This window comes from Diospyros lotus, chromosome 4 (assembly GCF_014633365.1).
Source record: "Diospyros lotus cultivar Yz01 chromosome 4, ASM1463336v1, whole genome shotgun sequence".
Classification (NCBI taxonomy): Eukaryota; Viridiplantae; Streptophyta; class Magnoliopsida; order Ericales; family Ebenaceae; genus Diospyros; species Diospyros lotus.
The window spans coordinates 42,532,760-42,545,297 of NC_068341.1; the positions used below are offsets into that span (position 1 = coordinate 42,532,760).

At 38.7% G+C, this 12,538-nt stretch overlaps 1 protein-coding gene and 1 pseudogene across 2 annotated transcripts in view; one reads left to right on the forward strand and one right to left on the reverse strand.

Moving 5' to 3' along the window:
* Positions 1-89: 89 nt before the first annotated feature.
* LOC127799619 (uncharacterized) overlaps positions 90-12,538 on the reverse strand; it is a 15,969-nt gene continuing 3,520 nt past the window's right edge. Inside the window, exons 2-3 of one of the 2 annotated variants that reach the window (XM_052333817.1) lie at positions 6,121-6,240; positions 90-556 (exon numbers count right to left, since the gene is read on the reverse strand). In XM_052333817.1, the coding sequence (XP_052189777.1) occupies positions 106-537 (432 nt within the window). In that variant the 5' untranslated portion in view covers positions 538-556; positions 6,121-6,240 and the 3' untranslated portion in view covers positions 90-105. The remainder of the gene's footprint in view (positions 557-6,120; positions 6,241-12,538) is intronic. The other variant, XM_052333818.1, reaches the window with a different exon arrangement.
* Positions 10,517-12,538, forward strand: part of LOC127799617 (probable xyloglucan endotransglucosylase/hydrolase protein 23) — a 2,806-nt pseudogene continuing 784 nt past the window's right edge.

Sequence of the window (12,538 nt, forward strand, 5' to 3'; positions counted from 1 at the left end):
AGAAATCACTGAAGAGGGTTACTTCTATGGTTCACCCATTATGATAGACAAGAAACAGGAAATCAAACCTACACAAACATTACAGTGCATGATCTAGAGTTGAAATCATTTTGGCTTATCATTCTCAGGGAGGGCCTGTGAGTATGATGCAACGCCGCTCCGGGCATAAGAGTTCTCCCAGTTTCTCCCATCATAAAGCCTAATTTCAACATGGCTCAGTGTTCCAGGATCCACGCACTTGTATGTGACAGCTATTCCATCCGGATTCGACCGCGGAGCGTAAAATGAGGTTATACCGCAGACCTTGCAGAAAGTGTGCTTTGCCGTGTGGCTGCCAAAGGTATAGGTTGTAAGGAACTGTTTGCCATCTCCCAGGAGCTCAAACCGATCCAAAGGTACAATGAAATGAGTGTTCCCTCTCATGTAGCAGTCGCTGCAGTTGCATTGCCAGGCTACGACACTGGATGGTGCCCGGACTCGCCATCTTACGCTTCCACAGTGACACCCACCATTGTGCACCACCATCTCAGAATCCATGGTAGCGTCTCTTGGCTGTCTGCAAAATGTTACATGTTACTCCAGCATTGCTGTAAATGGTAGCTTTGGCAGTGGTAGAAACAACCGCACCATGCCAGATTTCAGTATAGAAACTAACAGAGCTCGAGGATTTGAACCTAAGGGACAAGTTTTGTCACAACTCAAGTGGGGGGCCATGACCCGTGCCTAACTCTTAATGAACCAGAAGTACATTAAGATCAAACAAAATCTTTGTTAAGTACATCATGCCAATAATAAGAATAGCCAGTAATTGAATCATAACATTATTCATTCCAAAATAATTGTCCCTACAATCTTTGCCCGTAATAATTGGGGGAAACTACTAAGCCGAAACTAATGCCGACAAGAATAATGTAGGATATACCAAAGCCAAATGACTAGGTTAAACTGAACTGAAGTGGACTGGACTTTCTCACACTTTGTATTGTTGAATCTACAGCCACAAATGACAATATGAACTCTCCTCTTGAACTACTGCAGTAACAACAATAACAATCATAAGTCTTAATCCCACTAGGTAGTTTGGCTACATGTATTCTACATCTCCAACTCGCCTAAAATTCATGATGTTTTGATTCAACAAGGTCTATTCTAAGTGTTGGGTACATAACCCAACAGTAGAACACTGTTGAGGAACACTTCCAACAGTAGAACTGTTGAGGGGATTACTTAATTCATAGGCAGAGTTCCTCTTAAACTACTATTTTACATAAAAACTAGTAACCATTGAATGAGCAGGGTAGGTGGGGGGGGGGGGGGGGGGGGGGGGGGGGTGTGTGTGGTGGGTGGGGAGGGTGCTCCTTGGTATGAGAAGAGTAACTTACAAGGACATGTAACCTAGAGTGTTTTTGGGATAGGACTTCTAACACAAGCAGAAGTATTGAGCATTGGAGATAAACCAGAAAACATGATAAATTAGGAAGTCCTAGGCAAGGAGGTCAAAGGGGGAGGCAGCACTGGCTAGCAACCATATTCCTTATTAGCAAAACCAACCAGAAGCAGCTGAAGCCCATTCCCTTTTCCATTAAGAGGTTAATGATTAAAGAAGGTGATATAGCTGCTGCTTATTTGACTTTGCATTTGGTGCTTAACACCATCAAGGAGAAGAAAATAATATGCAGATGACAGCCAATAATTATTGTCCACAATACAAGACATTCAGACTTGTTCTCATTCAGATTGGTAACTGAGATACTTCTAAGATCTAAGTGGCATTCCAGGTTTTAGAGTCACTGTAAACTGTATCTGATCTAAATCATGAACAATTTTTTTGTTCATAAAGAAAAGAGACAAACAATACAAAGACAGAAAAACAGAATTAGTTGGCATTTGAGTTGATCAAACATCTCATGGGCTTTTCATTGAAACATATTTAAAGTTAGCCGAATGTTCTATGGTGAAGTTAAAACAACCAATTATCCGATGAAGTACACACTAGTGATCATGGGAAACATTACTTAGGATCAAACAAAACATATCAAGACTTAATCCCATTATTACTCAAGATCAACTGTACTAAAATGAAACCTGATGAGGGAATATTTATAGGGGTCGATTTTATTGTACTACCCCTAGGAGGTTACTATTAACTTGGAGCCATGTGTGCCAGTAAAAGCCAATATGCGATCGCCACGTGTCAAGTCTTAGGAGCTCCACTTATCCTTATAATCTTTATTATGATTTTGAACTAGCAAGAGATAAAGAGGAATATTCAGTCAACCAATAATATCTCTAAATATCCCAAGAATTATCTCTATTAGGGAATATTATCTTTTCTCCCCATGAAAAGGGGATCAACCTCTCTTTTTGAAATATATCTTATCTCCTAAGGGAAAGGCTAATGGACATCTATAAATAGAGCACAATCTCTATAGGTATGGGGATCTGACTCCTAAGGGACTCATATATTATTTTTCCATTACTATTATACTCCTCAAAAATCCTATGAACTGACTTGAGCGTCAGAGGGATCACGGGGAACAAGTCCCCACCCTTTTTGCAGGTACTTGGTTCGAGACAGAAGAAGGTGATCGGCTCCGCATCATCAATTGGCGCCCACTGTGGGGCCTTCGTCTTTTCCTTCTGTTTTCCAAGTACAATTTCAAGCCGTAGGAAATCTATTCAACTCAATTACACGTATTTGCTGATTGCATCATGGGTACGCTTGTTTCTCTTTTAATATTTTTTGTGCCTCTTACGATTTTATTTTTCAATTATTGTTTTATGTAAAAATAATTGAAAGAGAAGGCCAAAAGATTCATATATATATATATATATGTTCAATCACATAAAAGAAGCCTAATTCTGCCATTACATTCATATTATATATATATATATATTTGGAGAAAAGCTTATCATGGAAGCCTAGCGGAGTAAGTAAGAAAAGAGGTGTTATAAAGGGGAAGACTTCCTGGAAAAGGGGTATATACCCAGAAACCACCATGGATGAGCCAGGCGATGGCCGCAGCAAGCAGCGATAATGGCTGCGACAGAAGCTCCGTTAATGTCGCTTTGGTTAAAACTTATTTCCCTTATTTTATCATTCTAGTGTTTTAACTACTATCTATTGGAGAATTGCTAGATATATAGGCAGAGGCAAAAGGTTTTAATTTGAATTGCTTGATAGATATGCTCCAATGACTTGAATTTTAATTGATTCTGTTAAAATGTTCGGGATTAATAACGTTAGCAGACGAAAGGCTCGCCTCGAACACCTGCGGATGTAGGCGTTATGTCGAACCGCAAAAATAAAATCCTCTATTTAATTGTGGACATAGGCGTTACGTCGAACCGCGAAAACAAAATATTTGTTATTCTTTAATTGCGGATGTAGATGTTACGCTGAACCGCGAAAACAAAATATTTGTTATTCTTTAATTGCGGATGTAGGCGTTACGCCGAACCGCGAAAACAAAATATTTGTTATTCTTTAATTGCGGATGTAGGCGTTACGCCGAACCGCGAAGACAAAATATTATTATTCTTTAATTGTGGACGTAGGCATTTCACCGAACCGCGAAAATAAAATAAGGATATTATTTGAAATCCCGTCATCAACTACAATCCAAGCCAGCATGTGCGCATGAAAACCGAAGGTCCGAAAGGCCTCAACAACGCAAGAGTAAAGGATCAGATGTGATCCTCGAGGGGCCCCGAACCCCCGAACACTGAAAAACAAGGGATCAGATATGATCCTCGGGGGGCCTCGAACCCTCGAACACTCAAGATGAAGGGATCAGATATGATCCTCGGGGGGCCTCGAACCCCTGGACACTCAAGATGAAAGGATCAAATGTGATCCTCGCACGGCCTCGAACCCCTAACCAGAAAACATGAACGACTCAAAGAGGACCACCCCTACTAATTAAGGCACCAGTTCGGAGGCTACGAACCTCCGCCACATGAAGACCAAAGGGGACCACCCTTACTAATTAAGGTACCAGTTCGGAGGCTATGAACCTCCGCCAAATGAAGACCAAAAGGTATCAGTTCGGAGGCTACGAACCTCCGCCACATGAAGACCAAAGGGGACCACCCCTACTAATTAAGGTACCAGTTCGGAGGCTATGAACCTCCGCCAAATGAAGACCAAAAGGTATCAGTTTGGAGGCTATGAACCTCGCCAAATGAAGACCAAAGGGGACCACCCCTACTAATTAAGGCACTAGTTCGGAGGCTACAAACCTCCGCCAAATGAAGACCAAAGGGGACCACCCCTACTAATTAAGGCACCAGTTCGGAGGCTACGAACCTCCGCCAAATGAAGACCAAAGGGGACCACCCCTACTAATTAAGGCACCAGTTCGGGGGCTATGAACCTCTGCCAAATGAAGACCAAAGGGGACCACCCCTACTAATTAAGGCACCAGTTCGGAGGCTACGAACCTCCGCCAAATGAAGACCAAAAGGCATCAGTTCGGAGGCTACGAACCTCCGCCAAACGAAGACCAAAGGGGACCATAGCCTCAACCAACACAGCTTCAGCCAACGGCCCCGAAGGCAAGGCGCGCAACCTCGACTAACACAGCTTCGGCCAAATGGCCCCGAAGATAAGGCATGAGGCCTCGGCCACCATAACCTCGGCCAGGGGCCCCCGAAGATGAGGAATGTGGCCTTGACCAGCATAGCCTCGGCCCTAGGCCAAAAATAATGATAAAAAAATATATATATATACTAATTTAAGAGCTGTTCCCTTTCTATCATAGGAAAATCCCCGAATGTCTCTATCACCTCGAGCGACCTAATCACCCTCTACATGGGAAGAGTGAAAGGGCACTGGAAGACTTAAAAAGAGAATTCAGCATCTGAGACTGCTAACCCAATTTTTAGTAGAACTTTTTTACAGAGGCTTAGAAAAATAGTGACAACTACTCCTTCAGCTGCCCAACCTCCTCACTCGATCAGCTCAAGGAGTGGGGGGCAAGTGATGAGGGAATATTTATAGGGGTCGATTTTATTGTACTACCCCTAGGAGGTTACCATTAACTTGGAGCCATGTGTGCCAGTAAAGGCCAATATGCGATCGCCACGTGTCAAGTCTTAGGAGCTCCACTTATCCTTATAATCTTTATTATGATTTTGAACTGGCAAGAGATAAAGAGGAATATTCAGTCAACCAATAATATCTCTAAATATCCCAAGAATTATCTCTATTAGGGAATATTATCTTTTCTCCCCATAAAAAGGGGATCAACCTCTCTTTTTGAAATATATCTTATCTCCTAAGGGAAAGGCTAATGGACATCTATAAATAGAGCACAATCTCTACGGTATGGGGATCTGACTCCTAAGGGACTCATATATTATTTTTCCATTACTATTATATTCCTCAAAAACCCTATGAACTGACTTGAGCGTCAGAGGGATCACGGGGAATAAGTCCCCACCCTTTTTGCAAGTACTTGGTTCGAGACAGAAGAAGGAGATCGGCTCCGCATCATCAAAACCCTAGGTATAAAAGGTTTGCTCAGGTTTGATGCTCCAATAAATCCTATAGCAAAAGCCATAATCACACTGGCACCCCAAGTAACCACAACTTAATATCGCTTAATCTCCTAATCTGAAAAAGTGTTGTTCTCACCCTCAACTCTGAGAATTCAAAATAGAATTAAACCATATTAGAAAAAAATTACATAATCCATTCTTGTTCCTCGTAGAGGGATTAAATGAAATTATGAAACTAGCATATTTGGGGGGGAGGGGTTGCCAAGAGAATGCAGAATGGAATATGAAAACCAAGAACCCATTTAACGAACTCCCGTATATCATTCTGAAAATACCAGAAAACCCCTAATCTTGCGATAGACAGTGCATGAAAAAGGTCATCAACAACATGGAATACCTTTGCTTCAAAATTTCATAAGCCAATTGATCATTTATTTCAAGTGGACAGTACATTTATTTTACAATCCATATCCAACATCCGCTGGCCAAAAGCCTTACAACCAAGTGACTTATTTGGAAGACAAAAAACTCAGAGAAACAAAGAGACCCATCAAAAGATACAACCCATTGAAGATATTCTTCAAAGGGAGCAAAAGGAGCCAATCGGGAAAGGTTTACCTGAAGAGAGTGGTCTGACGGGAGGAAACCTGGAAGAAGAAAACAACGAGAAATGCGATAGCGGAAGGAGGAGGATGGGAATCAAAGAGTACCAAGAAGTTAAGAGAATTCCAAATTGGCCTTGAGCGGTGACTCGCCGAATGATAAGAGATTGGAGAAGCAGGTGAAGAGTGAGTAACCCATAGGAAAAACCGAGATGTGCTTAGAAGGTCAACTTAATGTTGGTACATGGTGGGCCCAACTTTATCTAGTTTTGTACCATGGAATAAATGAAAGGAAATCTAAGCAGCCTTTTTGAGTACGAGGACATAAATTGACATTAAGGGGGGTGGTTTGGCTTACCCCTCTTTTAAGATGGGTGTAAAGTTTTAAGGGGTGTGTTTAATTGAAAATAGATGAAAAAAAATTTATTTTTTAATTTTATGAAAAATATTTTTTATCTTTTTTTAGTTGTAATTTTTTATAAAAAATGAGTTAAAATATGCTTCAATGTGTTATAATATGAAAATTTCATAAAAATATTAAACAATCAAAGATACAAATATAATTTTTTTTTATTGATATGACATTTTTCAAGAAAAACTATTTCAATCAAACACATCTTAAGTCTCACTAATGTTTAAGTGGACAATATATTTGAATAAATATATTTTAAATTATTATTTATATACTTATATATTTGATTTAAAAAAATTAACAAACTATCAGAATTTAACAAAAAGACTAAAATAATACGTTGATAAATAATATAAATAAATTCATAAAAATAATTTTTACCATTACATATTCATAAATTATATATAATTATTAAAAAATATATTAATACACTACTTTATGTTTAAATTTAAATTTAATTCATAAAAATATTAAATATATATATTGAGACATTAATATATATATATATATAAACACACACGCACACAAAGAGAGCAGGGCAGCATATGAAGGGGATAGCGATGACGATGACGAGTCGACGATGAAGATGATAAAAGAAGAGATGGAAGCAGCGATGACGGGCCTAAAGGTAATAGTCGAGATGAGGTTGATGGAGACGGCGACGAGAAGGAGATGAGAGGGAGGTGACAATGGAGGCCAATAATGTTTAAGGGTAGAGAGTTGGAAATATTATAGTTTTTGGAAGGTAAAATTGTAAAATATTTGATTAACAAAATAAGCTGATAATAACGTTTTGAGAAAAAATTGAGATGAACTTTTCTAAAATACTGTTAAAATAGTGTTTAATCTCAATAGCATTTAAACTCTTTAATTTTTAATAAACGTATAATAAATAAGATATACAATATTTAAATTTCACTAACAGTTTATAAGCGGTCAAATTGCTGCACCAAACACTCCTTAAATGATTTGGTGTCTAGGATTGAAGGTTTAGGCTTTGTTGAATTTTGTTTATTAAACTTCATAAGTTGTGGGTTTATGTGATTAAATTTTGCTATTCTTTCATCCAAATTCGGCTTAACTCATTTGATATCATTAGGGAGAGAATTTTTTATTCTCTTTATGTCGAAATCAACTCTCTTGGTTGCCCAACAATTGTTATTTTTCATGAGTTTTTACACATTATATACATTTATATAATCTATTATGTCTAACTTTAAATGGAATCTCTATTTGATCATGTCCAAAGGTAATAAATTCTTTTATCTCATGGTTCATTAAGAAAAGATATTGTTATATGTATTTTCTGCATGGGCCAGATTCGGTCTGATGGACCGGCCCAATCACCCAAGGCCAAGAAGGCCCAGACGATCTCGTCAATAAAAGTCTAGCTTCTACGAAATCCGAACTCGTAAAGCGAGCATCTGACGAGCTCCCGATAAGCTCCCAACGAGCTCCCAACAATCGACTAATGAGCTCTTGAAAATATCTTTCAGATCGCTGGCCTAAAACCCCAGCTTGCATGAGTGGCAAAACTGCTGAGAAGTCAGAGGTAGGGTCCGTTCACTTTATCTGTAAAACCCATGCCCCTCGTAATAAGGATCTCACTCCCCGTCTTGTGAAGGCGATAAGGGCTGTTTGTCCCCCATTATACACTAATTATATTTCTTTATGTTATCTAAATTGTAAAAGCCACTCAGTATAAATAAGAATGATAGAGGGACATGGAGAATAATCAGAGTACGGTCGTGGATTAGGCATTGTTCTGGCTGAACCACGTAAAAATTCTGGTGTTGGCTCACGTTTGGATTTTGGGTTCTTTTCTTCTTCTTGGTATTTTGAATTTACTCACCACGCAGCCCAAAACGAATCGCGATCAATTGGAATTGAACGTCGACAAGTATGAAATAGAAAAATCTAACTTATGATGGTTATATCAAAAGTTTATTTAAAATCGAATTCGTCTCATAATTGATCTCAATCTAAAGTTTATCTGTTGGCATATTCTCTAACAATCGAATTAATTTTAGATAGAGTAAAGTAATCATATACAATAAATAATATACATACTTTTTTAGAATTTGTATTTTTACATTAGTACATTGTGAAGGGAAAGATGATCAAGATTGTGTTGTGGTAATTAAAAATATATGATAGAATAATTGAGAAAAGACGAAATAAGAAGTTGGAATATATTAGGTAAAGTGTTTTCGGGAAACTATCTATAAGATAGTAATTTTTTCATTAGGGCAAATGGTTTAATAGAATTCTAACACCAGGATACAGTGCCTAACTTTAAGAAATCAAAATTGCACTATTTGATCTTTTCTATCACCAAAAACTTAATCCAACGATGAGAGAAAAATAGAAAGTAAATAGAAAGATAGGTAATAGTAATTGAAGGAAGAAGTATGGATAGCTTGTTGTGTCACTTTGCACCCCAAATATCCACACTATCTATAGACATTGAATGAGTGCTATTAATAGACACCAAAATGTTAAAAAAACACAATTTATTTGAAAGATCATGTCTATTAGAAATAGATTCATCCATTGGAGAAATCACAACCCTCAAATTTAAAGATATACCCCTTAAATCAGTTCATTTTTTAGTTGTTGATTTTCCAATGTTCGGATCGAAAGTCAACTTTTTGAGAACCGAAGTCGACTTATTGGGAGCAGGAGTCGACTTCTAAGGGTAGAAGTCGACTCTTAGTGGCCAAAAGTCAACTTTCTCAAACTTTTAGTTGATCCATTCGAAAATCATTTATGCAGAGTTGATACAATTAAGAATTATTCTCGGACAATTGACTCTCATTTGAATTACAATCGATTTCTATTATATGAAAGTCAATTTTCACTATAAATATTTTTAAAAAATATAAAATTAATAAGAATATTATTATTAGATAATATAAATATATACACTTATATAATAAATTATTTTAGGTGATCATATCCTAATCCATCTACTAATTTTAGACAAGTAGAGATCCGGGTCTAGATTCAAACAAATTCAAATATTTGGATCAGTCTTTTACCCAAATTGGGACCCGAGCACCAATTCCAATATTATAAGAAGATACATGTTGCCTTCAAAAAATTTAAATAGAGATTTTTATCCCCTGTGTTGTGTACGGAATTAACAAATTTAATAAAAATGGAACCAATTGGAAATGTGCACGCCTTCACAACTACTACTAGGGGGAAGCAGCAACTTGACGACAAGCCGGCAGCGACAGCTCAACACGGATCTCCTTTTCCTCCCCCACCTCATTCACAGCTTCACCAAATCAAAACCGCGTCAATGGCTTACCCACATTCCCTGTTTTAATACTCAAAATATTCATTTATTAAACCCTAATATTCAGAATTTTGAGTAAATAAAAGTAGAGTTGCAATCGAATTAAGTTGAGTTGAGATTTGTTGAGTTTAATCTTAGCTCGGTGAACCAGCTTCCAAGCCAGAGTTCGAGCTTATATTAAATAATATATTTATAAAATTATAAGTAAATTTGTAATATATTTATAAATTACTCTATTAATGAGTTATTCATAAACTTATAATTGAATGTGTTTAGAATTTTTAATTAAATATGTTTATTGTTTTAATAAATTAAATTTATTAAGTTCATCTCAATTATATATAAATTAGAATTTAAAATTAAATTAAATTAAATTTCAATTATTTATAATAAATGAACTTTTAACGAGTGGACTACCAAACTACGCATAAACACTTCGAATCATTTGCCAGACTAGACGGGTGTGAAAAAGCATGGGCCAAACGCGGGACCAAAAATCATTGTTCCTATTTATTTATTTACTCTAATAATTAATGCTGTTGGGAATTTGGAAACGCTTTTTTCTTGTTTGTTACAGCTAATGGGTTAGCCAGCCAGCTGGTTTACAGCTACTCTCCCTTCTGTTATCTGCACGTAAACAGAGCATTCTGCTACTGCTACTGCTCTGCTTCTTCCTCTCACCTTCCCCAAACCCAACCCAACCCAACGCTCTCGCCATTTCCCTTCTGTATATATAGATGCTTCCAGACGCCTCCTTCTCCCATTGCCACAGACAACAACAAGGCTTTTCTTTCTCCATCTTTTCATCCTTGGCAACATGGCTTCTTCTTCTGCTTCGTTTCCAATGGCTTCTCCTGTCTTCGTGATGTTCCTGCTTCTGGGTAGCTTACTCTTCATGGCTGCCTCCTCCGCCGCAGACCTCCACCAAGACGTCGACATCACTTGGGGCGACGGCCGCGCCAGGATCCTCGACAACGGCCAGCTCCTCACTCTCTCGCTCGACAAAGCCTCTGGCTCCGGCTTCCAGTCCAAGAACCAATATCTCTTCGGCAACATCCACATGCAGCTCAAGCTTGTCCCCGGAAACTCCGCCGGCACCGTCACTGCCTACTATGTACGTCTCACCTTCTCCGTATCTTCTATAAATACATATATATATATATATACCCGCCTTGCATTCATTAAGTTCTGGTACTGAATTTTCATTTCTGGGTTGGTGCAGCTGTCGTCGCAGGGAACAACCCACGACGAGATAGACTTCGAATTCTTGGGAAATTTGAGCGGAGACCCCTACATTCTCCACACCAATGTGTTCAGCCAAGGCAAGGGAAACAGAGAGCAGCAATTCTACTTGTGGTTCGACCCAACCGCCGATTTCCACACCTACTCCATCCTCTGGAATCCCCAGCGCATCATGTGAGTGCCCTAACAAACAATCGGGATTACTCGCCCTACAATTAATCAACCAATCACATTATTCTCAATCAACTTTTGTTTTGTCTGTCTCTGATTTCAGATTCTCGGTGGACGGCACGCCCATCAGAGAGTTCAAGAACGCAGAGTCGGTGGGCGTAGCGTACCCAAAGAACCAGCCGATGAGGATATACTCCAGCCTCTGGAACGCCGATGACTGGCCACCAGGGCGGGCTCGTGAAGACCGACTGGACCCAAGCTCCCTTCACGGCTTCCTACAGGAACTTCAAAGCGGATGAGGCTGCGTGTGGTCTTCTGGAGCATCCTCGTGCGGCAGCTCCAGTGGCTCGACTAGTTCATGGCTCACCCAGGAGCTGGACTCCACAAGCCAGGAGAGGCTGAGATGGGTGCACAAGAACTACATGATCTACAATTACTGCGCCGATGCCAAGAGGTTCCCTCAGGGCCTTCCTCCCGAATGCGGCCTCTCCTAATTGAACAAAAATCAAGCGCAATCCGCAGATCATCAATTAATTCATTTGCCATAGCCTACTACAGCCATGGTTTCTTGCGATATTGATTCTTTTGTATTTAAATCGCAGAGGGGATTCAATCATTCTTTATGATCATTGTGATCGATCTTTGTTTTTGAATTCAAATTATAAAGTAAAATAATAATATTCCTAAATCAAGATTACATTTTGAAATCGATTCAATACACATACATATATAACTTCTTGTTTGTACCCATTGCTACAATCAATCAAGTTACAGATTTGAAGTTAAAAATCATCATTGATACACTGAAGATACCCATCTCCTTGCGTTTCAAGTACAAGCTCACATATCCTTTGGTAAGAGAACAAATGCCATTCTACAATATTGTAGGAAATGCTTTTGGTTCTTCATCAATAACGTTTGTGAATTGAGACATTCTCTATTGCTTCCTATTTGTGCTTTCATTATATCTACCTTAAGATGTTTCTCCAGGAGAACTTCCTCTCTCGGTGGAACTCGAGGACTTCTTCTCCCGGATCAGTACCTTCTCTGGGAGAACTCCCTGCCCCCCGAAGAAGGGCTACAACGCACTCTTCTTGAATTAAGTCATCAATCATATGGAGAATATCACTTTCATAGTATTTATTTTTATCAAAATCACTTTCATAGTTTTAAAAGATGATGCTGAGGCATATAAAATAAGGGTAAAATTATATCGAGATAGTTGAGACAGTACAAGTTTTTTCTGAGCAAATGCCATATTATGCCACAAGGCATTACAGTGAATCTTTGAGGTGCACTTTTTAT